The following is a 27,612-nucleotide window of genomic DNA, read 5'->3' on the forward strand; positions in this document are numbered from 1 at the left end:
CCGACCCCCCCGGCTGTCCCCTCCTGGCAGGGAGCTGTGCAGAGCCACAAGGGCCCTGAGCCTCCTTTTCTCCAGGCTGAGCCCCTTCCCAGCTCCCTCAGCCTCTCCTGGGGCTCCAGCCCCTCGGTGTTCTTGCTGCAGTGAGGGGCCAGAACTGGACACAGCCCTCAGCACAGGGGGAAACATCCAGAAACACAAACTAAGCTGTGCAAGAGCTGCCTCCAACCTCCAGCCCTGAAGCTGGCACCGAGTTGAGAGCAAAAAGCAGGAATTTCCTGGACTAGAGAAAATAAACCAGGAGTCTGTACTATATTCTTAAATATGGTTTAATACTCTTCTCCATTTCTGTACATCACAACACCAAGATATCACTGCTTGGGATCTCTCTGCAGAGGCTATATAGTATGCAAAGGCTAGGATCTCCCACCCCCACTGAGTGTGTTTGCATGTGTAAGTGTAATACATATCAGTATATATTGATATACACATCAATATATAATGCAATATATATCACTGAAGAGAACACATTGATTAAAGAAATACAAAAATTTGGCATCATTTCCAAACTTAAATAGTAAAAATAAAAACTACAAAAAGGAGCTGCATACCCTAATGTATCATGTGAAACAACAAGCAGTATATTCAAAAATGTAAATTTACATCCAATTTTTGTGGTCTTGTCATGTCACATTAGACCCATTTACAATGGCAAAATCCAGAACATACTGCTGTGGGGGCCAGGGCTGTGCTCAACCCTGAGCAGACCCAGCCCCACCTCCAGGGAGAGATTCCAGCTGGGATGTGAGGATGGCAGCAGAGCTGCTGCCAGGTCAGGGACCAGGGGACAAATGGTATTGCTCACAAGGACAGCAATTTTGGACCTCAAACAACAGCATGGCAGAAATTTGAGGAGAAGCTCCCTCTGTTCAAGTGAACCAGGAAAAGAGGCAAAGGTTTGCAGCTGGAACAGGAGCTGCTCCTGAGGGAAGCACCGGGAGGGCCCCAGGGAGGGAGCAGGAGCTGGGCTGTGTCACTGTTCCCTTGGGACAGGAGCTGAGCTCTGCAGTGTCACTGTTCCCTTGGGACAGGACAGGAGCTGAGCTGTGTCACTGTTCCCTTGGGACAGGAGCTGAGCTCTGCAGTGTCACTGCTCCCCTGGGACAGAAGCTGAGCTGTGTCACTGTTCCCTTGGGACAAGACAGGAGCTGAGCTCTGCAGTGTCCCTGCTCCCCTGGGACAGGACAGGAGCTGTGTCCCTGCTCCCCTGGGACAGGAGCTGAACTCTGTAGTGTCCCTGCTCCCCTGGGACAGGACAGGAGCTGTGTCCCTGCTCCCCTGGGACAGGAGCTGAGCTCTGCAGTGTCCCTGCTCCCCTGGGACAGGAGCTGAGCTGTGTCACTGCTCCCCTGGGACAGGAGCTGCCCTGGTGTCCCTGCTCCCCTGGGACAGGAGCTGAGCTCTGCAGTGTCCCTGCTCCCCTGGGACAGGAGCTGAGCTCTGCAGTGCCACTGCTCCCCTGGGACAGGAGCTGAGCTGTGTCACTGCTCCCCTGGGACAGGAGCTGCCCTGGTGTCCCTGCTCCCCTGGCCTACACAGCCCCTGACCCCCAGAGTGTCACAGCAGGCTGGCCACAGCCCAGGATGAGCTCCCTGATGTCAGGGTGCTCCATGGAACAGGCAGGACACAAGGCCTGGGATCCCTGGGCAGTTTGGGATCAGGCAGAGGGGATCCTTTACCCCCAAAGGGCACATCCCCACAGCACAGGCACTGCTGGGAACTGGCTGCTCCCAGGGCTGTGCCAGAGCTCCACAGATCAGAATCAAACATTCCACACTCCCAGCACTAACTCAGCCTTCACTCCACTGACTCAGTATTCCTGTCAAACACCCACTTCCATTAAAGACCTGTGGGCTCAAATTCACATAATCAAGGAAACCTTACGCAGTCCTAAAGCAAAAAGAAAAACTTACTGAGGAACAAAAAGCCAAGTGTACCTTCACTGAAATCTCATGTTTATTTTTGTCAAGACTGAAAAAAAATAAATTCCTGAAGGCTGCACTGCTCAAATCCAAATTAAGCCCAAGACTCCAGCAGCATTTTCATTGCAATCCATGAAGTGCATTTCCTAGTTTGTAAGAGCAGTGTTTCTGCAAATAGATTAAAGCACGTTTGGCTGGTGAGCCTCCCCAAACCATCAGAATTTGCAAGCCACATGAAATGAACCAGCACTCAGGTCAGTGCCTCCTCAAGCTTTTGAAGAGAATTATGGCTCCAACCTCGTTCCATTTCTTCTGCAGGCTAAGCTGAGAATGCCATGTAAATGGGTCACGCTGCCAAATGCAGCAATTGATTTCTCCAATCAAAGTATAAAGAAACAAACCAGTAGGATCTTACTTCTATTAATTTTGGAAGGAAGAGGTTTACAGCAGTTAATGTATCATGAAGGTTAAAAAAATCATTTCCATAAAATACAAGAGCAACCAATTTCACCATTGAGTAAAAGTAAAAACTGGGATTCTTTTTAAATTAGTCCAAAGTGGCATATAGGAACTTAGTAGTTTGCTGCTGTACTGACACTATGACAAATCAGTGTAGGGTTTTGCTTTCTTAAATCCAAATGCTCGTGGATCAAGTTCTGGAAATGTTCCAATTCTAAGGCAGGGATCTGTTGTGTTTTCCACCATGAGTTTGCTCCTTGGGTTGGATGCTGGAGGGGCGAGGCACGTGGACCCAGCTCGACTACCTAGTAGTCATCAAGGTCAAAAAATTCATCGTCTCCTCCTTGGTATTCCATGCCCTGGAAATCCACCCGGTACCGCAAGATACCTGCCAAAGAAAGAGCCTTTAGCTTCCCAGCACGCCCAGCCTGCTCCCAGAGCTTCCAGGCACAGCCAGCTGGGGCTGGCAGCAGCAGCAAATGCCACAGGGAATGAATCCAGTGCCAAGGAAGCAGCACCCACCTGCCCAGCCTCCTCCTGGGCAAGCTGAGCCTGCTCTGGGGCTGCAGCTCCACAAAACTCCAGTGGCACAGCACTGGTCCCAGGGCCACTGCTCAGACCCAGGCCTGGCACTAAATCCAGAGGGCAGCTGGCACTGCAGCCACTTCTACAAAGCAGGATTTCGTGGCTGTTTTCCTCTCCCCACCCCAAACACCAAGCCAGGGTTCTGGAAATCCTGCATCCCTGGAATCATTTACTGAGGTGAAGGAGACGTTCAAGGGTATTCCCTTTCAAGCCTACAGGGCATGGGAGCAGAGAGGATCCCACCATGCAAAGAGGTTGGATCTGGCAGGAAATGAGAGACTCCTGGAACTTCAAACACTGAAAACTTCGGGACCTGCTGCTCCTCATGGAGCCAAACCATCCAAGGTTCTTTCCTCCTGACTGGTGTTGTCTAGGCCCAAGAAATTCCTCTTTACAATGCATCCACCAAAGCTGAGCAGATGTCACAGCTCTGTCCTGGAATCCCTGCCCAGGCAGGCCATGGAGCCTGGCACTGGTGTGGCTCCACCTGCCCAGGACCTGACAAACTGGCACAGGAGCCCCCTGCACCTCTGCCAGGCATGGCTGATGCTCAGAGAGCTCCAGAGCAGGACTGGCTTCCAGAGGCCTCACTGCTCCAGAGGAGGGACTATAAATAAATGTGTTTAGAAAAGAAGCAGAAGATCAGGGAGCAAAGTACAGGGAGGCTCTGAGAGATGAGCAACAGCTCCAAGTGCTTCAGGAGCAGGGCTGGGGGTACCAGAGCCCCCTGGGCAGGGGAGGGCTGCCACCAAAGCCCTGTGCTGACAGAGCCAGGCAGCTCAGGGCCCTGCTGAGCTCCAGCAGCTGCACAGGGGCACAGCCCAGCCCTGAGCCCTCCAGAGGACACAGGGACTGAGGAACAGCTGGAAGTGACAAGGAATGAATCCAGCCTGGTGAACACAGCTGCTCCTTGAACTGGTTTCACGACTAACAATAAGATTAATCCCACTCCTGTTGGCACCAGATACCAAACTACCAAAACCAGATTATCAAACATTATAATCTGGTGCCACTAAAGACAAACACATTTCCCTCTTGCAGTTTACCTCCAATTCCTCCAAATCCTTTCACAAATTGGGATCCTTCTTGTGATTTGTCTGTAACAATTTCCAATGTTGCTCCAAATTTCTTGTAGTTGTTTGCAAACCACTCCAGGAGTGGCATACTTTCTATGAGTTCATGTTCCTGCCCAGTCTGTGGAGACATTGGAAGGGAGAAATAAATAATCAAAACCTGTTAGAGTCACAGTGTTCAGCACTGAGAAAATCCCCCCAAAGTTGGCTCCATGGCTTTGTCAGCCCTAGCAGGGACAGCAGCCCTCATGCTCCAGAGGGACATTCCTGGGGGAAGGCATTCCTGGCACAACTGCACCAGGCAAGGGTGGGCACAACCTCCAGCTCCTGGTGCTACCAAATTAATCACTGACAGTGTTTTGGGGCTCTAATAGGAAATTTAGTGCAGAAGCAGGAGAAAAACTGCCTTGATTCTTGTGCTCCAGTGTCACCCCATGCTACAGCTCAGTTTCACAGCTCATTCAGCCCTGCTCTGCCCCCTGCACAGATTCCACCCTCCCTCATCTAAGAAGTGCAGTGATTATTGTGAAATAGAAACAGCTCAGTGCAGGTAACACTGCAACCCCTGTGCACAGCAGGGACTGGCAGTCCTCTCCCCAGGAGGGAAAGCAGCTGGAAAGGCCCCTGGCACAACCCAGGTGGGACAGATCCCCACCTCTGGCCAAGGGACACGTCTTTCCCAGTTTATTCTGGTCCAAGAGAGCTGTTTGACCTGCACAGGGCAGGAAACTCAGGCAGCCAATGACAGTTCCACTTGTCAGATAGATGATCCCAAAGCAGAAACTCCCTTGGCAGCTGATCCAGACCATGGTTCCTGACCTCACAATGGTTCTGCATGACCAAATCAGTCGTGCACACACAAGAAGCAATGGTCTGGGCCTTGCCTGCATGGTGGCCACCAAACCCTTGTAGGTGATGGTTTGGTGGTGATCAAAGATCCCACACTGCCCATTTACACAGCCTTGGCACTGGCAGCAGGGAAGAGTGGAGGAAAGCAGGTGAGGATCCAGGGGTTACACAGGAACAGCCACAGAGGTGTCACTGAGTGCAGAGGGTCACTGTGCTCAGGTGCTTGGGACCAACAGCCCAGAGCTCTGCACCCACACACTGATAATAAACCCAGAACCCAAAGCTGAAATACCTCCTTGTCTGTGAAGTGGGATTTATCCTTCTCTTGCTCTGGTGTCAAATACAGGATCTTCTCCTCTGAGAAGGGAGAAAAAATGATAATATAAGTTTGGGTAAGGCTGCAAGATGCAGTTTAAAGACAGCAGGAGCTTGAGCACAGCCAGTAACTACAACACAGAGGGTCTGAGCACTGCCACTGCCTGCCTTCCTCTCTGAGCAACCCCACAGGGCACAGCAGCAGAGCCAGCACAGAGGGGATCCTCCTGAAGCCCAGGGTTTGGCTGCAGGCACAGGAATTGTGTTTGTGGCCACAAGGTCACCTCAGTCTCCCCTCTGGTATCACACTCACAAAGCTGGAAGGAGGCTCCAGGCTGGGCCTGTGACCAGGTGTGCCCTCCCACAGACCTGCACAGATCCCTGTGATCAGATGTGCTCAGGGAGCTCCTCCAGCAAACCCACCCAGTGAGGCACCCCCGGTGTTAAACCCTGAGAGCTTCTGGAGTCCCAGAGCAGCACATACCCTCCGTGCCTTGGCAGTGCAGGACATATCTCATGATATCCAGGTTCTCATAGACTATCAGGATCTCTACTGCTCCCATTTCCAGAGCTTTTAGTGTATCTTCCACACCAAAGCAGTACTTCCCTGTGTCCTGGCTGATCTCATCGAAGTATCGTCCTGCAGGGCACACAGAGCCTGCCATGAGCACTCAGCACAGCACACACACTCAAATGAACATCAGGGAATGCAGCAAACTGCCAGGGGCAGCTGCAACCAGAAGGCCTGAAACTAAAGGGATCTCTATGGAAGGATAGAGAAGGCCCAAGAAGTCTGGTGGGGAAAAAGAAACCAGCCAACCCCCCTCATACCAGCACTTGAGGTGTGCAGGTGGCAAAAAGAAGCACTGCAAGTGCCACCCTGAGGCAGCATGGCAGGGCTGGGGCAGCACCAGGGCACTGCCAGCAGGGCAGAGCAGCAGCAGCACGCTCAGTGCCTCACACCTGCCTCAGGAGAGGCTGCAGAGCACCACATACCTATTAGCTTCTTCTCTTGGATGAATTTCACATTGGAGAGGACCTCAGTTGACAACTCAATTGCTTGATTGAAGCCATTTTCTCCTCCATATGATATATCAACTAGTTTGAGCACTTTGGATTGCAACCGCTGAAGGAGAGAAGGAGGAGACACAAACATAAATCCAGTCCAGAGTAGGGCTGGGAGACTCCTCACCCTGCCAGGGGAGTCACTGCACCCATTCCTGCACTTCCCCTGGGGACAGGGACCTTGGAATGCACAGAACTGAACCACAATTTTCAGGCAACTGGGACACAGGCTCGGTTTACTGGAGTGTAATTCCAACAAAGCTTCTGCTTTGGGAGCACAGAGAATGGGAATGCCAGCTCCAAACCAGGGAGGGCAAACTTCTTCTTAGCCCTGCTGTAAGGACAGGAGTTCTCAGCTCTTGCAGGAGGTATTAGGAATGGGAGAGTTCTTTGGATACATCACAGTTTTAGATTTGACCAAACCTCTGTTCAGAGCTACATCCCCATGGAGGAGCATCTTGCACTGCTCCACCAGCAGGCCAGCACTCGGGCAGGGCTGAGCCCAGGCAGGCACTCACCTGGTCGAACATGTCGGACTGGCTGAGCTCGGTTTTGAAGTCGGCCGAGCCGGCCAGCACGAGCCCGGCCACGTTGACCTTGTCCCCGGAGATGAAGAGCTGCACGGCCGTCTCGGCCACCTTGCGCACGTAGTTGTGCCTCTTCTCCATGCGCAGGCGGGCGAAGCGCAGCGCAGACTGGCCTCCTCTGCCTGCAGGGGGATGGCAGCCATGGGGCACTGCAGCCAGGACACAGCTGCCCCCACTGACACAGCCATGGGGCACTGCAGCCAGGACACAGCTGCCCCCACTGACACAGCCATGGGGCACTGCAGCCAGGACACAGCTGCCCCACTGACACAGCCATGGGACACTGCAGCCAGAACACAGCTGCCCCCACTGACACAGCCATGGGACACAGCTGCCCCCACTGACACAGCCATGGGACACAGCTGCCCCCACTGACACAGCCATGGGACACTGCAGCCAGGACACAGCTGCCCCCACTGACACAGCCATGGGACACTGCAGCCAGAACACAGCTGCCCCCACTGACACAGCCATGGGACACTGCAGCCAGGACACAGCTGCCCCCACTGACACAGCCATGGGACACTGCAGCCCCCACTGACACAGCCATGGGACACTGCAGCCAGGACACAGCTGCCCCCACTGACACAGCCATGGGACACTGCAGCCAGAACACAGCTGCCCCCACTGACACAGCCATGGGACACTGCAGCCAGGACACAGCTGCCCCCACTGACACAGCCATGGGACACTGCAGCCAGAACACAGCTGCCCCCACTGACACAGCCATGGGACACTGCAGCCAGGACACAGCTGCCCCCACTGACACAGCCATGGGGACACTGCAGCCCCCACTGATACAGCCATGGGACACTGCAGCCAGAACACAGCTGCCCCACTGACACAGCCATGGGGACACTGCAGCCAGGACACAGCTGCCCCCACTGACACAGCCATGGGACACAGCTGGCCCCACTGACACAGCCATGGGACACTGCAGCCAGGACACAGCTGCCCCCACTGACACAGCCATGGGACACTGCAGCCAGGACACAGCTGCCCCCACTGACACAGCCAGGGGCACTGTAGCCCCTGCATGCTGCAGCACTGCCATGGAACACTCAGAATATGAAAGGCTCATTCCCACCAGGTTTTTCTCCACAGAGGAAAATGTTTCTTCTCTTTCTATAAAAGCTCACATTCTGTAGAAATGGAACACCTGAGCACTTTCTTTCTCCCTGTACCTTCAGGAGAAGCCATGTCCTTTGTACACTGCTGACACAGCACAGCCCAGCAGTCTCTGCTGCACAGCCTCACTGGGGGCAGTGCTTTGATTTCATTTTGTCCCATCCCACTTTACAAAGGACAGCAGGCCAGGAGTAACCAGCAGATAATTTGCTGAACTCACCAGTGGCTGGCTACAACACAGCACCACAGAGTAGAACTCCATCTCCCTTGCTCCACAAGGCCCTGTGCTTCCTGCAGAGAGCAGCTCACTGCTCCTCTGGTGTGCACACAACACCTGCACATCAAACCTTAAATCCCACTGAGTGGCACTGCTGCTGGTGCCACTAATACTAACTTATAACTGTCCCAAAACCAAGCAAAGGGTCAAATGAAACAAGAAATAAAAAGTGCCACTTCTAATCTGAACTGCATATTGCTGTGATTCATTAATTGTGACAGAAGGCTCAGACTGGAGGCTTTGCTGTCAGATTCCAAGGGAGCACAGACTTGAGCAGAGCTAAACCCCCAAAGGCCAAGGTCCCCACTTCCACCCTCACAGCCCAGCCCAGGACAGGGCTGCACTCAGTGCCAGTTGTTACCGTGCTTCTTTGGAAGATCCACAGTGAATTTGTGCAGCACTTCCCGTGTGTTTCCTTGGAGCGTTCCGAAGAGGGCCCCGCTCCCGTCTATTACAATAAAGCCAAACTTGCTGTCGTCAGAGAGCAGCGCTGTCAGGGCCTGCAACAGACAGGGCAGTCAGCAGGGCTGCCTCACACAGGGCACAGCACAGCCCCACAGGCTCAGCCACTGCTGCTCAGGGCCATTTCTGCGTTAATAAACTGGAGAAAAGCAGCACATTCAGGAGCTGTTACCATTCCAGGTCACTACAGAATCCCAGGATGGTTTGGGTTGGAAGAGACCTCAAAGACCTTCCCAAGCCACCCCTGCCATGGCAGGGACACCTCCCACTGTCCCAGGTGCTCCAGCCCCAGTGTCCAGCCTGGCCTTGGGCACTGCCAGGGATCCAGGGGCAGCCACAGCTGCTCTGGGCACCTGTGCCAGCCCTGCCCACCCTGCCAGGGAGGAATTTCTTCAATACATAATCCCATCCCATGTAACACAATCAAGAGCACAAAGAAAATTCAAGTTTAATTTTGATCACAGTTTCCCAGCTTTGCCTGTTCCCCACCTGAGGTCACAGGCAGGTGTGACAGCAAACCCCTGGAGATGGGCTCTGGAGAGTGAGCAGTGAAATGGACCCCAGCTCTCTGAGGCTGCCTCACCTCTCTGGCTGGCACAACTGCAGCAGTAATTCTCCTGGCATTCCAGCCAGGAAAGCAGAACTTGCTCAGTTCATTGTCAGTTCAGTTTTGTACTCCAAAGCACTGACACAGCCTCCCTACCACCAGCACTGGTCTGCTGTACCTGCTGACTTCAAGTCCCACAGGCAGAATGATGAAATAAATCTTCAGTGGCTGTGGCAAATTCAGCCTTACAGAGCACATGGAACAGCAGCAATAATTGCCCTGTGCATAACTGGCTGTGAAGAAGGCAGCCAGAACATTTGCTGCAAAATGAAGTTATCCTTCAATTTTCATCCCTCTAAAAAAGGCAGCTGAATATTCCCCATAAGGTCATTTAAGTTGCCCAAGCAAAGCACAGTGCAGTATCAAGGTTTTTGAGTTGATTGTGCCTAAGCACCCAAACTCTGCACTCCTTTCTCAAGGCAATCTCTCAGCTGCTGTTCCCTCAGGGGCTGTCTGAGTGGGCAGGGACATCCAGCACACACAAACACACACACTCCTGCTCACTTACACATGCCCAAAAAAGCAATAGCCAGAATCCTCTTTCTGGCTGGCAAAACCACATCAGTAGGATGGGGAACTTGTCAAAACTCCAGATTGCTTGAAGTCCCCAGTTTAACACTGAAAGTGATGGTGCTGGGTTACTGCACGGGACCTCGAGCTGCCTGCAGGGCTGTCAGCCTGATTACTGGGCTGAACTGAAAGGATAAAACCCATCAGTCATCCCCTTCCAAAATCCACACAAGCCAGCCTGCAGCTCTCAAGCTTAGAAGAAACAGAGGCTAAGGTTTAATGGAATCTCCTGGCCAAAGTAAATATTCTGTATTAATTCCTCAGCAGTGGGATGAATGAGAGGAGGAAGTGGCATATTACACTGCAATCTATTTAACTGGGACAGTGCCAAGCAAAACGTGGGACTGGAATGAATGCTCCAGCCAAGGTATCAAAGTAAGTCATGGTAAATCCTACCCCTCAGACACACAGGGGCTCACAGCCCCCTGAGGGAGCCACTTCAGCTTCACATAGGCAATAAAATATCTAAAGGAAATTTTATCAGATGCTCTTGCCAGGCAGCACATGACCACGGCTCTGATGTTGTTGATTTCCTCTTATTTTCACCCAGTCCCAATGATCAGTGATTCCCTGGTCAGCTCTGGCAATTGTTTGACCTATCAAGCACCAAGAAGGGAATATTGCCTTTGCTCTGTTCCTTCAGCCTGGACTGGGCTTCTCTCTGCAGCTGCAGCCCAGAGGTGAAGACCAGCTCTCCCTCCTGCTCCTTCACACCCTGACTCTCCCAGGAAAGCTGGGGTGCCTCTGCAGCTGCCCTGGCTGTCAGCTCAGCTGGGGAACCATGGGGCTCAGGGCTCTACAGTCAGAGCTCAGAGCTGCCAGCAGCCCCAGCTGAGTGCAGGCAATCCCCAGGGGAACAACCCCACAGCCAGGGGAGGGCTCAGAGCCCTGGAGGCAGGGCTGGGCTGGCAGGGATCCCATCCTCAGGAGCAGCAACTCCCAGAAATTCCCCTCAGGTCAGTGCCACTGGTGAGCAGTGCACACACCAGCACCAGTGGATTGGCAGCTGCTCCTGGGAACAGCCTGCTGGGCACGTCTGTATTGAATTAGTGCCCTGAGGCAGCAGCTGCAGGGGAGACCAAATGAATCCATCTCCTGGCAGGGCAGGAGGAAAGCCACAGCAGCAGGGACAAACACCTCCCTGGCTTGGCATCCTGGCTGCCTGCTCAATTCTCCTATTTGCCTCTTGCTTTCACTCATCTATGGACACAGGGACCCAGCAGAACTCCAGACCTGTGCCTGAGCACAGGTTTTTATTCCTGAGAGGTGAAAGACATGTTGGGATTTCATCCTTTGTGGGGAGACACAATAGTAGGGATGGACCTCACCTGAGCAACACCTTCCCCTGCTGTATTCCTGCCCTCTGGAAGCCACTTATGGATCACATCTCCACAGACACAAGCAGAACTACATCACTGGAGGGCCTGCCAAGCCCATGTCACACGAGTTTGACAACAGGCAATTAAATCTCAGACCACAGATTTATCATGGGGAACATCAAGAACGTGAGGGGCACTGCAAACATTGAGACCTCTGCACCTGCCAGAGTCAAAACAGCCTCAGAGGCAATACACTGACTGCTGTAATCCACATTTCTTTCAATATGCCTCAAACCATTCATTTAACTTAATTAGATGGTGGATAAAAATAAGCCCACTTCCACCCAGACAGATTAGGCACATGCCAGTTCTCCATCGAGCCTCTCAGTTAACACATCAGATAGCAAGACTGGCAACACTGATATTATCTTGGCAGTATTTTAAAGCCTGACTTGGAATAATATCTATGGGCAGAAAAAACCACCCCTCCTCCAGTTACAGAGAGGAGATCCTGTCTGTGGGTTACACAGACTCAGGGTGGGAGGAGCTGGGCAGTCCCTCAGCTCCTCCCAGCAGGCATTCCCCACCCCTGGCCAGCCCCAAGGCATCCAGTGGCCACCCCAGGGCCTGCTCCTGCTGCTCTCCAGGCTCAAGCCCAGCCAGGCTGTGCTCCTGCAATGGCAGAGTCCTTACCTCCGTGTGGAATTTGTTGTCACACAAGTACAACGACGTATTGATTGGTTTGAAAGGTTCAAAATCAATGTTGACTTTCTTCTCTTTTCCTTCTTCTGTCACAATTGTTCCACAGTAAACAACCAGACCATTTGGAGGTACTACAAACAACACAATGCAGGTTTAGATGGCTAAGGAATGTGGCAAGCTGTACCCATCACAATCAGACTGCCAGCCCTTGAGACTCCTAGCAGAGCTGAAATTCAAGTTCCCTAACTTTACATTTTCCCTTTTCCCCACCTCATTCCCTCCCAGGTCTCTACAATGGGAAACAAACTCATGCACCTGCCTGTTAAACCCACGGGTTTGCAAGCTCACAGCAGCCAGGGAAAGGCTGAGCAGCCCCTGAAGCTTTGCTGGTCCCCACACAGGGATCTGCAGTGACCATCCCAGGGAAGGCCACAGGCCAGTGCAAAGGCAGTCACAGTGAACTCTCCCAGGGCTCATCTGACATGGCCTGGGTCTGTTCCCCCCAAAATGATGGCAGCTGCTCAATGCCATGCATAAGGCACGCAGGAGTTTCTGCCTGACAGAAAATGACTACTTTAACAAATGAATTGCAGAATATCCAGCTCTTCAGTCTGGCCAAGTTTAGCAGAGTCAGCACTAAGAATGGAATCATGACCCCACTCTTTAAAGACAAGAACCACCTTACTATTCCAGTCCCAAAGTCCACCCCTGAAGTAGCCATCCAAGGGCAACATACCTGGAATATCAGTGCAAAACAGCAGCACAGGCCAACAGATTTGATTAGCAGAAAACTGCATAGTGCAGGAACTTAAGGCTGCTTCCAAGAAAGGGAAGTGTGCCAGCATCCATACAAGCTAGAAGTTACCTTTGTTATAGAGTTTCAGTCTTTGCTGTACAGATGTAATGGCTCCCAGAACTGAAAGGCGGTTCACTCTTGACTTTATGTTGGAGGCAGTGCCAAACTCGTCCGCTAACATTTTTGCCACTCGTGAGATCTGGTCTTTGGGGGGAATGATCAACGAGATCATGCTGGTACCATTGCTGGGGAGGGAAAACAGGGATGTGAGCAGGCAGCAGAGCAGGGAGCACCCTCACACCCCACCCCATGGACAGTGCTCTCCTCCCTCCCCCAAGGTGCTTATTCACTGTGACTGGAGTCATTCCCTTCTGCTGGACAACAGTGGCAGAGAAAAGGAAACAAAACAAAACAAGCTCTTCTCAGTGCTCAGCCTCTAGCAAGCAAGTCCTCCAGAAGCTGCTTGTGTACTGTGGGATACTGCTCAAGGAAGAAAGAACACATGTACAGACCAAGGGCTGTGAGCACAAGGAATGGAAGCAGCTCCCAGCAGAGATGATTTAAAACAATGCAGCCACATACTTCCAGGACATCTCAGAGCCCATTCCATTTGTTCTCAGACAGCTGGAGCACTGAGCAGCCCAAGTGCCATCTTAACACATTGTTTTCCTCAGATTAATACAGAAAAGTGAACTGGAAGGATCCCTTTGTCACAGTGAGTCTTTCCTGCTTTCCCACTGTCACTTTTCTCCCCAGAGCAGCTCATGGCAACTGCTTTAGCTAAACTGTGCTAAGCACACACTGCTGCTTCACCAGCACCAAGCCCAGGCACAGAGTCAGGAGATAAGACCCCACAAATCACAGAACAGGCTTAAATTAAAGGAAAGTAAGTTTGATATTCATTTTTCCTAGGGCTTTGGGGTGGGTCCTGCAGAAATCTTAATCCCCAAAGCTGCTTCGTGGTTCAAATCCACCCAAAGCCAAAAGGAAAACTGGGGAAGCTCCCATCTGCCTTCCAGCAGGTACCTCCCATTTGCCATTGAAGTATCCCAGATGTCTGAAGTGCTGCCTCTGCATTGTCTCAGATTTAACCCAGACCTCATGCTTCCCATTAGAGTAATGGCATAAAAATCAAATCCCTCATGGTATCCTCCAGCCCTCTCAAGGGCAAAGCAGCTAAGCTCTGTGAAAAAGCCTCTTCTCAGGATTCTGAGTCAGAGAGCCAACAAAATGCTTTTCAGACATCAAACCCCAGGGTTTTGCTCTTTTACATTTCTTATGGGAGGAGGAGCCCAGCCCCTGCTCGCTGCTGTTTCAGGCTGTCACACACCCGAGTCCTGTGAAGTGTTTGGGCTACAGAGGCAGCAGGGAAGTGCTTTAAAAAGCATCACTTCATTAGCCTCTTTACACAAGTTGTACAGCCCTCTCCCAAAGATCCTCCATCCAGGCCAAGTTGAAACAGAGGCTGGTAGGTCAAATAAGTCTCTGACCTTAAAGACAACTAATTTGTTTTAATATCTCAGCTCCCCATACACACCAATCAAAGTCACAAAGCCACTCTGGCCCGTGTTATTCCCAGGAGGAGCTCTGAGCCATGCTGGCAGTTCTCAGGCTTCCAGGTCACCCCAGCCAAGGATGCTCCATATCCCACTCAATTAAAGTGTCACCCACCCCAGTGAAAGGCACCAGCCTTAGGGAGAGATAATGGCTATCACTGCCAGCAGGCTCCTTTGAGCAGGAGGCTGATCAGAATGAAAGCAACCCTTCCCCACTTTTCTGAAAGTAGCACTCCTGAGTTATCTCCTCCTCTGAAAGAACTTCCCAGAGATGAGAAAGCTCTGCCCATCACACCCAACTTCCTGCATCCCCTAAGGGCACCCCAAAGTGTTGGAGTGGGAGCGTTGTGCCCCTTGGGCACTCCATGGCCGTCCTGCTAGGAAGAGATTGCAGACAATTGTTCCTGAACTGAGGACAGGGGGGAAAGAGCAGGGAGGAGTCCTGTCACAAACTACCTGGAAGAAGAGCCCAATCCCCCCAACTACAAACTCCCTTCAGGAATTTGCAGAGAGCAGCAAGGTCCCCCCTGAGCCTCCTCTTCTCCAAGCTGAGGCCCCCCCAGCTGCTCCTCACAGGACTGACTCTGCAGTGCCCCAGCTTTGTGCACAGCAAGGAAGAAGGCTGGGTGAGCACTCCCAGGAGCAATTCCTCACTAAAAAGCCATCTGAAAAGCTCCCTTCAGTTTTTGAAAGCAAGTCACCCCTCAGATGGCAGGCCCTGGCCCTGTGCTCTGCTCCACTGCCCCACAAACACTGGTGCCAGCACTGAGCACCCACTGGATCCTACTGGGGTTGTTTATCCCACACACAGCACCTCATCCATCAGGCAGGGTCACAGCACTGCTCCTTAGGAATACCCACACGAGCTACCACAGTGGCCTTCACAAGCCCTGGTGATTTATTGCTGCAAACAAATAAATGAAAAGGGTCTCAGAGGATGCACTCCCCCTCATTTACATCTCCAGCTAGCTCAACACAGCACAGTACTGTGCCTGGCCCAGTCCTTCAGTGAATTCCAGTCTGGATTTGTATCCAAAAGCACCTTCCACTACCAACATCAAGTGCACTTCTTGGCTTTGGCATGCTTCACCACTATTTACACAGCCAGAGCTATTTCAGGCTCTAACCAATTCCTGCAGAATCCAGCAAAACAGCTGGCATGCAGCTTGCCACAGCAGCAACCTTCCAGGCTGCCTGGAGCACAAGAAGCCAGCCAGCTTGTCACCATGTCCCCAGCACCCAGCACCCCAAGGGGTCACTAAACAACCCAAGACTGACACCAGCTGAAGCAGATGGGCACCAGCACTCAGGGCGGCTGCAGAACTCCCTCCCACACTGCCAACACCTCCTTATCCAACCACACAAAAGCAGCTTTCCTCTCTCAAAGCAAGCTTGGACCTGTCTGTGACCCTAATGCAGCATGCCAGGGTCTAAAAACCCTGTGGTGCATCTGCGAAACTCACCCCAAGGAGACAAAATGCAGCAAAGAGTTTCTAAGAAAGCTGCTGTTCAAAAACACTCGGAAAAAATAGGTTATTCTGCAGAGTAAAGTAATTTCCAAGTCTCCTCTGGGTCTTTGCAGCCTCAACAAGATAAAAGGGATTTCTGCAAATGCCACCCTGTCCCCTCTGGAGCTGAGGGCTCTGGAGCAGAGTTGCCTGGGAATGAGGTAAGGAATTTCCCCATAACCATGCTAAGGCCTCCCCAAAGGGGGTACAGCTGCACCACACACCTGCTGTGGGGCACAACCAAGTGATCTGCTGAGATCCCTGCACTGCTCACAGGGATCAGACTGTGCCAGGAGTCTGCCCTGCATCACCCCCTGCACTCCTGAAGGAAGCATGGACCCCATGGATCCCAGACTATACCCTGATTTCACAGCACTGCTGAGGCTCCCCCTGGTTCAGCACACCCAGGTCCCACCCTCCAGCCAGCTGCTGTCCCTGCTCTGCCCAAAGAGCTGCCAGGGCCATCCCAGGGCAGGATGCTCTGCAGGGAAGCAGCATCCCTGCCCAGGGCCAGCAGCACGAGTGGCACTGCTCAGGGGCTGGGGCAGAGCAAGCCATCAGGAGCACGAGGGGCACCAGACCCAAAAACCAAGGGGCAGCTCAGTGCCAGCTCTGGGGAGGCAGAGGGCTGCACTGCCTGCACTGTGGGTACTGCCCACGGTGCCAGCCCTGCCAGGAACGGGCAATTAGCTCAGATTTATCAGCACCTGCCATAAGCAGCATTAGGGATCTCTAGGAGAGAGGAGGAGGATCAAAGCTCCAACTTCCCCACAGCACAGCAGGTGAGCTCCAGCTGTCTCCCACAGCATGCTAGAGGGCTGTTAGAGCGAAGAGGGGAAGCAAAAATCAGCACATTTTGCTCTCTGGAGACAGCAAGTTCTTCAGAAAATCAAGGTTTGTGGATAGGACAGCCTTTCTATTATTAAAACTCCAGTGTTACTACAGTTGGAATTTCAGACAACTGTGCCACCAAACAGCCTTCCCAGACACAGACTGACCTCAGAACAAGTGCTGGCAGGTGCTGGCAGCGAGTGCAGTGTGGGCAGTGCAGTCACCACTAACCCATCCCGGGGAGCTGCAGGGCAGAGCTGTGCCACTCCTCCTGCAAGCAGCTGCCGTGGCACCCCAGCAGCTGCTTCCCCTGCCAGTAAAAGAGGGCTCACCCAGGAGCCCTCCCTGTGCTGTGTGTGCAGGCCAGAGAGCTGCAGGGATGGCCCTGAGGACTGGCACCAGCTGGGTCCCTGTCCCCACGCCACGCTCGGTGCCAGGAGCGGGGCTCTCTGTGGACGTGCTCTGTGCTCCAGCACGAGGGAGGCACCACAGCAGGAGCACAGAGCACAGAGCAGCACTGCACCCAGCTGGGACAGCCTGCTCCCCAGACAGCTGCCACAGGAGCCTCCTGCTCTGGGTGGCCACCTCCACCCACAGGGCTTTGTCACCACGCTCCTGCTCTCCTGCCATCAGAAGGAACAGCTGAGCAGACCCTCAGACCTTCAGCTGCTACCAGGCAGGGATGTGGTGGATTTCCAAAAGGCTCCCAGCTCCTTACACAGCTCTGTGCCACTGAAATGGGTCCTGCACTGCCACACCCCACAGCAGCAGCAGCCACCATAGCTCCCCCCACACCTGGCAGACAATCCCCAGCACTCTGAGGAGGAGCAGTCAACCTGTCTCCTGCTATTTGGGTTATGAGCTGGCACATGAGAGCATTCATTTCACAGCCTGCTTTATAAATAGCAGTGACTGGCTGCCCTGTGCTATCAGAGGAGACCTGACAAACAGCAACTGAGCTGTGGCTGTCCCACAGTGAAACATTTCACACTGTGGAATGTGGGATACAGAGGCAAGGGAGGGCAGTCATTCCCTAGGACTCAAAACAGGCTGATTTTTACAGAGCAGAGCTTCAGGAGCATCCTGCTCTCCCCAGGAACCAAGGGCAGCACCAGGCCTGTGTGTGACTACCAGAGACTGGCAGGAGCACAGAGCCAACAGCTCCCAGACAATCTGATCCCAACCACTTCCACAGCCAGGAAGCTTTCTATGAAACAATTGTTGCCACACACTGCTCTGAGCCATGGCACCTTCCCCAGGTCACCTCTGCTGCTCTCCACCAGGGCTGTGCAGCACTGGGCAGGCACAACACCTTGGCTACCTTGCCCCTTGGACAGCCAGCTGCCAGGCAGGTGCCAGCAATACCTCTGCAATCCAAGGCAGAACTCCATCAGGCACATCCTAAAGTGCCAGAGCTGCTTCTGAACCAACATCCACAGTGCAGCAGGCACCTGGAACTTCAGTGAAGGATTAAGCTCAGCACAGCCCACAAAATCAGTGATGTCAGGAAAGGATATTTGAGGGTTTTGGTGCTGTACCTGAGCAGATGTTGAATGGAAAGCTCTAAAAAGGAAGTGTCCTTTGGTACAAGCAAGTACAAAATTGCTAGTTTGGGTTCCCTCACAACACCCAGGCCATGAGACACTCCCCTCTCATCCTGCCCTGCGTGCAAGAGCACTGACCTTGCCAGAGGGAAGTTCTACACGTGCTCTTGCAACTTATGAATTATGGCTGTGAAACAAACAGGTCACAGCTGTGCCCTTTAAAGACCTAATGTACTTTAATAAGACAAAGCTTTCATCAGAAAGTGGCTCTAGTCCACTTGAGATGCCAAACCTGGAGAGACGAGCAGATCCAAGAGCTGCACAACTTTTCCTGGAAAAGCTGCTAGGAAAGAGCAGGGAACATGAAGAGCCAGTGCTTCAGAGGCCACATCACCTGGAAGCCAAGGACTGCACAGCCTGTGAGAGTATCAGGTGAATGCTCTGCAATGAACCCAGCCAACAGATCTCAGCCCCACTGCTGCTGGAGGCACCAGGTTTAGTGCTGCCTCCAGCAGAAGCAGGTGAACTCCCCCTGCCTGCTCAGCCCACGGGCTCTGAGCACAGCTGGAGCAGGACAGCAGCACTGCACACCCAGGCAGAGCACACAGCACTGGGGGCTCCATGGCACCCACAGCTCCTCTGAGCTTTAATGTGGGGCTGAGCCAGGGGCCAGGCAGAACTTCATACAGCAGGAACTCCACAATCCCCCAGAGGCATCCTGCATTTCACCCCAGCATGCAGCAGAATCCTGGATCATGTCCCAAACAGTGACATCAAGTCATTCCTCAAAGGCTTCCACATCACCCAGGTTTGAAGGTATGGAAGGACCAGTTCCCAAGCAAAAGTAAGGCAGAGTTCACCTCTGGATCAGCTGACATCTCTGAAGCAGAGAAAAAGGGCAAGAGGGGGCAGGCTGAGGCTGGGTATGAGGAGAGGATTTGCAGAGTCAGGAGACCAAGTTATTCATTCTTCAGGAATCCTTTTCAGCATAAGCATTAATTGGAGAAATCGAGGCCTCCCCTCCCCTGAATTGAAGAAACACCCCAGACACCAAATTCCTCCATCAGTCTCTGAATTCCACCTCTCCCCTGGACAAAGGAAAACTACTTAACTGCACAGCATGAGACCATGCAGCTATTCCACACAATGCCAGGCTCTCCTGCTGGAGTCCTGCTCCAAAGCCCACCACAGGAATCTTGTTCTTCTTGAAGCAGACACTCAGACTGTCCTGGAAGGGTCTCCTGTCCTCCTACCCCCACCCACTGATGTTCTCAGAAAGAAAAGTCCTCCATCAGATGCCAACCACACTCAGTGCCAGCCAGGGAGAGAAGCACCCAACAAAACACAAGTGAGCCTCGTTGCCTCAGTGCACCCCTGGCTCCAGCAGCCAGGAAAGCTTCCCACAGGGAGGCAGCAAATGGCTGCTCAGCGAAGAGCAGAGGCAGGGCTGGCTGGAGCCTGAGAGGGGTCAGGCGAGGCAGTGCTTCCCCCCGAGCAGCCGCCGGCCAGGAGCTGCTCCCGGGCTCAGCCTCCCTCACTCCCAGGACACAAAGGAGGTGAGACAACAATCAGGTCACGGACTTGTACTCCTCCACACAGCACGGTTTGGCAGCTCTCCTGTGGCTGAGGGTGCAGAGGTGGCAGGTGACAGGGAGCCCTTGGCCCCTGGGCCGCCACACACCACCTGTCCAGAGGGACACGTCAGCAGCTCCGTCCCCAAACCAGGGGATCGGCCCCTTCCCCAAACCAGGGGATCGGCCCCTTCCCCAAACCAGGGGATCGGCTCCGTCCCCAAACCAGGGGATCGGCTCCGTCCCCAAACCAGGGGATCGGCCCCGTCCCCAAACCAGGGGATCGGCCCCTTCCCCAAACCAGGGGATCGGCCCCTTCCCCAAACCGGGATCGGCTCCGTCCCCAAACCGGGATCGGCTCCGTCCCCAAACCAGGGGATCGGCTCCGTCCCCAAACCAGTGGATCGGCCCCTTCCCCAAACCGGGATCGGCTCCGTCCCCAAACCAGGGGATCGGCTCCGTCCCCAAACCAGGGGATCGGCTCCGTCCCCAAACCAGGGGATCGGCTCCGTCCCCAAACCAGGGGATCGGCTCCGTCCCCAAACCAGGGGATCGGCTCCGTCCCCAAACCAGGGGATCGGCTCCGTCCCCAAACCAGGGGATCGGCTCCGTCCCCAAACCAGGGGATCGGCTCCGTCCCCAAACCAGGGGATCGGCTCCGTCCCCAAACCAGTGGATCGGCCCCTTCCCCAAACCAGTGGATCGGCCCCGTCCCCAAACCAGTGGATCGGCTCCGTCCCTAAACTGGGACCAGCTCTGACACTGCTGTTCAGGCCAGCACCAGCACCCTCATTCCAAATGAGAAGTGCAGCTCCAGGAGCAGATCCCTACTCCATCCCAAGCACTGAATCAGCACAAGTGCATCCTGCACACCCCATGGAGAAGGTGAATCAATGCCCCTCCAGAATCCTTGGATCAAAGGCAACACCACAAAACATAATTGCACAGGCATGTTTTGAATAGGCCTTATTGGCTGCATCTGACCTCATGCAGAAAGCCCGGATGCCCAATTACTGGGAAGTGGAACAGACATTTCTGCACTTCAGACATTTGTGACTCACTGGGAGGCTCAGTTTTGCCACAGCTCCCCTGCACTCCCTCCTCCTTCTCCAATTATTAATGCTCCAAGTTTAAAAGACTTGTTGCATTATGCTAATGGGCCATTTGGGTACAAGATGTACACTGGGGGACTGAAACAAATCCAGATTTGCTTATTAAGATGCTAATGCCCCAGAGCTACATGGGAATAGGTGGCTAACAGAGGGAAGAAGAAACCCAGTTGCCACAGAGCCAAAAAAGTCTGTCCTCTTTTGAGGTGCTCGTTCCCATCTCCTACCACGTCATTCCTCAGGGGCTCATTCATTAGCTCGATGTGAATGATGATCTGTGCATGAATCACACTGCTCACTAATGATTCACACAGTTGTAAAAGAGGTACCAGGCTGCTCAACAGCCACGGGCTCAGACACTCACTGGAGTTCTGATCTGGAGCCACTTTTCCAGCTCAGGTCCTCCTCAGCCATTGCTAGTGAGCACTCTCCAAACAGCACTTCCTAATTGTTGCTGTAATTCAAAAGGAACAGGTACAGCAAGCAGGTGAGAGCCAAGGAAATGTTTTACAACCATTAGACTGAAGCAACCAGCAGGATGTCAACAACCCTTTGGACACTGTCCCTGGCTCCAGCTGTCTTCCCACCTGGCACAGCTTTCTCAGACCACCACTCTGAGCACCACTGAAACACGAGACACACTGCTTAGTCCTGAGAGGTCTGATCAGCCCTGCTTACATGAAATCCACATTCACTTCTAGCCCAGTACTGTGGACTTTGGCAGGCTGCAGAGGTCCAACAGAGCAGGGAAATGGTGTGGAAGCAGCTGCTGTACATCCCACGTGGTTTCCTGCCACAGTGCTCTCAACTCCCTCTTCTGCCCTGGACTGTTTCTATTCCAGCCTCTCTGCAAACACCTCCTTCCTCTCCTCACACTACCAGAAGCAAAAGGCAGTATTAGCATTATAGCCTTTGCCCCTCAGTGACCTCCTTTAGGAACTCCCCTTGCCACAGGATGAGAAAGCACGACCTGGAGGAAGCAATCTGCCTTGAGCAAGAACTTAAACCACAACCTCTTCCCTGAACACTCCACACTAATGGCACATCACCAAGTCAAAGCAGGAAACTCACCGACAGTAAAGCTCAATTCCTGCAGATTCTCCTCCTCCAGCCCTTGTCCCACCCATGTCTCCCATTTCCCAGTGTGACAGCCCAGCTCAGTTCCAGCTGGAGCAGGACTTCTCTGCAGGAGAGGTCCACTGCAGCCACGAGCTCAGAGAGATCCTCAAGACTGTCCCAAGACTTGCACTGTCACAGCACAACAGCACTGCAACCTAAATACCACAGCACGAGTTGGAAAGCCAAGAACCACCCTGGCATGGCTCTGCCCTTCCCAGATGGACCAGCTCACCCAGGCCTGGGGCCAGGCCTCCATCCTACTCCCCATGCTGAGGTGAAAGCTGCAGAAACAGCTCCTGTATCAACAGTTAAACTGACCCAGAGCACAGATCCGAGGCACAGCCACAACAACAAACAAATCCTGATGAAGGAGGCAGGGAAAGAGATGTGCTGCCAGGCTGGGAGCAGGGCAGGGAGGGAGCCTCTGGACTGACACACCCCTGGCAGTGCAGGCAGACACCAGGCAGTGCTGACAGATCCCACCAAATGCTCCTCCTGTGTATGACCCCCAAGCCAGGAGAGCTGCTGTGGTACTCTGGTGGTGGTGAGCAGGAGCACACCTAAATCTGCTGGGCTGTGTCTTGGATGGAGCAGGACAATCCACACTGGAGTTTACTTGGCTGTGATACTGTCCCACAGTTATCCCTGCACAATTCCAACCTCAGCATCACCAGCAGAACAATCCACCCACAGCAGAGTGCTGCAGGAGCTCTGCCTAATTCAGGAGGGAAACCCAGCACCAGGTTTCCCAGGACTTTGTTCAAAAGACACTGGGAAAAGGCAAAGCTGTACAGGACATACCTGTCACTGACCCAGCCATTCCCTGACTGCCCCCAGCATGGAGCTGCCCACAGTGGTGTAGGCTCACAGCCAGCTGGGCTCTCAGGCCATTTCTGCAAAGGCCCACCACTCTCACAGTGGAAGAGGACAAGAGCAACTTATTCCTCAGAACCACCAGGTTGTCCAAGGCACATCTCAGCCCTGCCAAGCTGCCTGCTCCCAGAGCAGCACCATCCCAGAACAAGGTGTGGAGAGGCACAGCCTCCTGCTCCTGTTCCACAAGGCTGGGAGGCAGCAGCAGCTTGTGGCTAATTCCAAGGCTGGGCCTTTTCCATCAGGACCAGCAAGGCTCCAGACAGACTGAAACAGAACCCATCTGCAAATGATGCTGGGCAAATCTTTCCTGTCTAAGCAACAGGTGAGCATGTCCACCCTCATGCAGAACTCTTTCATTTCCCAGGAATTCAAGCAGAACTATGTCTCTGCAGGAATCCTCACATATTTTCAGGCCTCTGTCCTTGGCAGTGACTTGATTTCTCTCACTTTTTGATCTCCCATGTAGTAGATGGAAGTCTCAACATGGCAGAATCCAAACCCATCCAGGAACTGCAACATTTTGCTTTCCTCCCAAGGCTCTGGAGACACCAAGACATCTCCTTTTCTTGCCATTTCTCCCTCCTCCAGCTTTGAAACATTTCTTCCAGTTACAACCAGAATAAGTTACTTGTTCAAGCTTCGTTTCTGCATTTGCCCTGTTTGATCCACCTTCCAGAGCACATAATCTGCAAAAATGTTCTTCCACACACCAACCTCGGCCATGTTTGCAGTCAGTGCCTTCAGAGACTCCATCTCCATCTTCTCCTCCTCTTTTCTTGTTTCAGTAAAACAACCAAGGGCTCCTGCTCCCAACAGAGCAAGCTTCTGTTGGGAGGGGATACGTCTCTAGAGAGCAGGTTCCTGAAGGTTTTCCCATTGTAAAGGAGTTCACACCCTACACCAGCTGCACTCTCACCCAGGGTCTGGAAGCCCATCTGGTCAGGGAGGTGTCAGTACCATTTCCAAGCAGAGATATAATTTCTAAGATGTGGAGAAGTTTTCAAACATGATTCCAACGTGACATCTCAGGTCCTCTCCCAGCAGAGAAACTGCTTGTTGTTGCTGATACTTGATTTTGCCAAGCATTTACAGCTTAGATTAGCAGAAAACCCTGCCCATAGCCCAGCTAACTATTCAGAACTGTAGAGAGCAAAGGAACAAAGAGGGATTGTCAGTGTAGCACTGACACTGGAAAACTGCATGAAGCAACAGCAGAAAAGCCCTGAGAGAGAGGATAAAGGAAAACAGAGTGGCTAATGCTGCTTCTACTTGGGCTGCTGCAGCTCCACATAGAGAGACAGCTGCAGCTTCTGGGGGTGTTTCCCCAAATCTGTTCTACAAAACTGAACTGTGGACTCAAAGCAGAATGAATCCCTCAGTAAGGGAGAAAAGAGATGTCTGATGAAAGTCTGAGCACTCCAAGCTCTGAGAGATGAATGACAAGGTTAAACTTCTGCCAAGGCCACAACTGGCTCATCAGCAGCCTTCTTCTTCTGGCCACAAAGGTTAATTGCCTGCAGTGCTGAACTGGCCCCTCTTCTCTCCTCACACCCTGTGCAGAGCCCAGCTACCCCCCTCCACCTCACCAAATCTGAAACACCAACTCAGCCACTCTGTACAGGCTCACACAGTCTGCAACTCAGCTTTGGAGAGCTGGAGGAAGATAACTTCTGGTTTAGGAAGCAAGGCATAGATAACAACTGCCTCTAGTCCCTGTCAGCAGAGACATGGCTTTGAGGTGGGATCAGGGAGTTAAAAATTACTTTTCATTGTTTTGAATTGATTCTTACTACAGAGATCAGTGAGAAAAGTCAGCTTTCCTTAGCAGGGCTGGGAAAATAACACAGGGCATTCCTGCTAGGAGTTACCTCCAGGTTTGAGAGGCACCCTACCCCTGCTGGGCTCCAGCTGATCAGCTTCTGGGAAAGCTGAGGTTTTAATCCTTCCCCTGGGTGCTCTGACCAAGCACTGCCCCTTTCCTCACCAATCCCATAAAAGCACTTCCTCGCTCTCCTGCTCACTTGTCTTTTGCTAACACCCTGCAGACTCCACTGAGATTTTACCAGAAGAGCTGGATCAGAGCAGAGGTGCCCCAACCACCACATGCCAAGGGAATGTCGGACTCCAGCTTCCTCCATTTCCCTCCCTTTGATCCCCTGCAGGAACAGCACACGAAACTGGGACACTGCTGCTGGGTCACTAATGGAGCACATGAGTAAGGGAAGGTGGGGACGCCAGCGAGGCCCTGGCCCTCCACACCACCCTGCTGGAAGCCTCTGCCCCCAGCCCAGCCCAGAACAGGTCTTCCTACTCCCCAGGAAGAGGAAGTGACTCTTCCAAAGGCAGGAAAAGCCAGTTCCACTGCCTCACACCTCCTGTGCCAGGGAGCCTGAGCCTGCTGGGGGCCGAGGCTGCTGCACCCCATCTCCTTACTGGACCCAAACCAGGGTAATTTTGGCTGGGACTCCTTGGAAGGCATGGAACCAGCATCACCTTGCTCAGAGAAGACTTGCTGGCACCACCCCACCTTCCTCAGGAGCTGGTTTAGCAGCTGGCACAGATGAAATGAAGGGGCAGCAGTATCACCACACCCAGGAGATGTGCTGGATCCAGGGGGCACAGCTAAACCCCCTACACAGATCTGACTGTGCCTGTGGCATCTCTGCTGCACAGCAGAGCTGTTCAGGGACCACTGCAAGAGGGGAGACAGGGCAGACACCTGGGCTGTGTCTCAGGAAGTGATACTTACAAGAGACCCTGCCCTTCAGCCTGCCAGGAGCACTCCAACACCTGCTGGAACATTCTCTGCAACACTCATCTATCCCAAACAACGTCAGAGCTGACACTCAACTGGGCACAGCTGGAACCAGGGAGAGAAAAAACTCCAACTTACATTTCCACAACCCACCCAGGCTCCCTCAGTGCTCTTGCACAGAGCTATGTCACAAGTTCCAATGGATGCCTGGAGCTTCCCAAGCCCTCTCAGCTTCCCAGGACCCCCATGAGCCCAACCTGTGTTGCCCACACCATGCACAGGCACAGCCCCGTGATCAGCTGGGACAGCCAAAGTCCACTGTGCCACAGGAAGGGCAGCCCAGGGTCCCCAGTCCCTTCTCCCACCCGCCATCCTCACACAGCTGCACCATAAATAAGAGTAAAATACATTTAGGGAGACCTGTGGCTCGGGTTCCCCTCCTGCTTGGGTTAGTTTTCAGCTGAACAACTCCACATCCTGACCCTACACACAGAACAAGCACCAGCACTGAAGGACAAGGCAAGACAGCAGCTCAGGCTCTGCCAGCTGTTCCCAGGCTTTTGGGGGGCCACAGAACGATGCCAGTGCTGCCCCAGCTACAGCAACACCTGCTCAGGTGAGCCTGTGGAAACTGGAGCCGCAAGGGTGGCTACTGAGTGACCCTTCATTTTTATTTTATCAGGCTGTCTGCCGAGAGACACTCTCTTTGCTATTTCACAGCCCCAGAACCTTGGATTCCCACAATTCCTCGAGCCCAACTGATGGAACCAGGCAGTGCCAAGCTGCCCTCTCAAACAGGCACCCCTGGCATATAGGGCAGGCTGCAGGAACAGACAATCTGTGGGGTAGAGGGGGCAAAGAAAAATTAAAGTGCAGGTATTAAAGCAGCATCAGAGACTTTAAACTTCCCCCTGTCCAAACTTTGGAAGAGCTTGATTTCAGGGAAATGGAGCTGAGCACCTTGGCTGGGAGGGGAAGCGGTGAGAAAGATCAAATAACTGTCCGTAAGGAAAGCACCGAATAAGCGCTGCCTCAGCCCCTGCCTCCTGCCCTTGCCCCGCCGCCCTCCCCGGCCCGGCCGCTCCCGCGGGAGAAGCCCAAGGCTGCACGGGGGACACAGGAGCGTCTCCTCCGGCTGGAATCCGCCTCCCGCCGGTGCCAGCTGGCACGGGCCGGCAGCGGGGACACGCACCTGAGCCACCCGCGCCGGGGCGGGCTGCGGGGCCGCGCCGGGCCGGGGAGCGCGGGGCAGCCGCGGCCCTTTTCCCTTTCCCTTTTCCGTGCGGGCAGCGCGGCCACGCTTCCTCCCCGCGCGGCCTGCCCGCCCTCCCCGCCGCCCCCCGGCCCCACGCGGCCGCACAAAAGGGCCCGGGGCCGGGCCGGGGCTGCGCCCGCCGTGCCCCCGCGCCGGGCGGGCCCGGGCAGCGCCCCGGCCGCGGCCCCGCTCCGGCCGGCACAGCCGGCGCTCCGGGGTGGCGGCTCCGCGGGCCCGGCGCTCACCCGCGGGCCGCCTCCAGGCTCTTGATGAGCTTCTTGATCTTCCAGATCTCCACGTTGCGGTCGGCAGCGCTGGGATCGTCCGCCATCTTCTCCCTCCTCCTCCTCCTCCTCCTCCTCCCGCGGCGGCAGGCGCTGCGGCGGGCGCGGCGCGGGGCGGGCGGGCGGCGCGGGGCGGGGCGCTGGGGCCGGGTGTGTCCCGGGCGGTGCCGGTGCCGCTCGGGCCCCGCCGCTCGGTGCCCGCTCCCCCCGGCGCGCGGAGCTGACGTCGCACGCGGTGCTCGCGCTCCCCCGCGCCGCGCACCATGTGTTGCAATCGCCTCACATGGGGGCCCTTGACGTCACTTCCGGGGGGAGCCGGCAGCGGGGCGCCGCGCCATTGGCCGCCGCCCCTCCCCGCGCGCTCGCGCGGTGCACTGTGGGGCGGGTAGTCCAGGGGCCGCCGGCGGGGCGGGGCGGGAGCGCGCGCGCGG

At 54.1% G+C, this 27,612-nt stretch overlaps 1 protein-coding gene across 5 annotated transcripts; it reads right to left on the bottom strand.

The window, feature by feature from the left end:
• Positions 1 to 308: 308 nt before the first annotated feature.
• On the bottom strand, positions 309 to 27,456 carry ETF1 (eukaryotic translation termination factor 1). 5 transcript variants are annotated; one of them, XM_056502185.1, is made up of 12 exons: positions 27,143 to 27,456; positions 12,843 to 13,018; positions 11,969 to 12,108; positions 8,679 to 8,817; positions 6,844 to 7,034; positions 6,257 to 6,386; positions 5,745 to 5,900; positions 5,238 to 5,302; positions 4,070 to 4,217; positions 1,524 to 2,826; positions 1,315 to 1,418; positions 309 to 1,205 (listed from the first exon to the last, which is right to left on the bottom strand). In XM_056502185.1, the coding sequence occupies exons 1-10, from the start codon at positions 27,226 to 27,228 to the stop codon at positions 2,744 to 2,746; spliced, it is 1,314 nt and encodes a 437-aa protein (XP_056358160.1). In that variant the 5' UTR covers positions 27,229 to 27,456; the 3' UTR covers positions 309 to 1,205; positions 1,315 to 1,418; positions 1,524 to 2,743. The 5 variants fall into 5 exon arrangements, with proteins under 5 accessions (XP_056358160.1, XP_056358158.1, XP_056358157.1 ...); XM_056502183.1 differs by adding an exon at positions 1,244 to 1,276 and having other exon boundaries at positions 309 to 1,129; positions 1,315 to 2,826; XM_056502182.1 differs by adding an exon at positions 1,244 to 1,276 and having other exon boundaries at positions 1,315 to 2,826.
• Positions 27,457 to 27,612: the final 156 nt, after the last annotated feature.

This window comes from Oenanthe melanoleuca, chromosome 13, assembly GCF_029582105.1.
Source record: "Oenanthe melanoleuca isolate GR-GAL-2019-014 chromosome 13, OMel1.0, whole genome shotgun sequence".
In the NCBI taxonomy this organism is placed as follows: Eukaryota; Metazoa; Chordata; class Aves; order Passeriformes; family Muscicapidae; genus Oenanthe; species Oenanthe melanoleuca.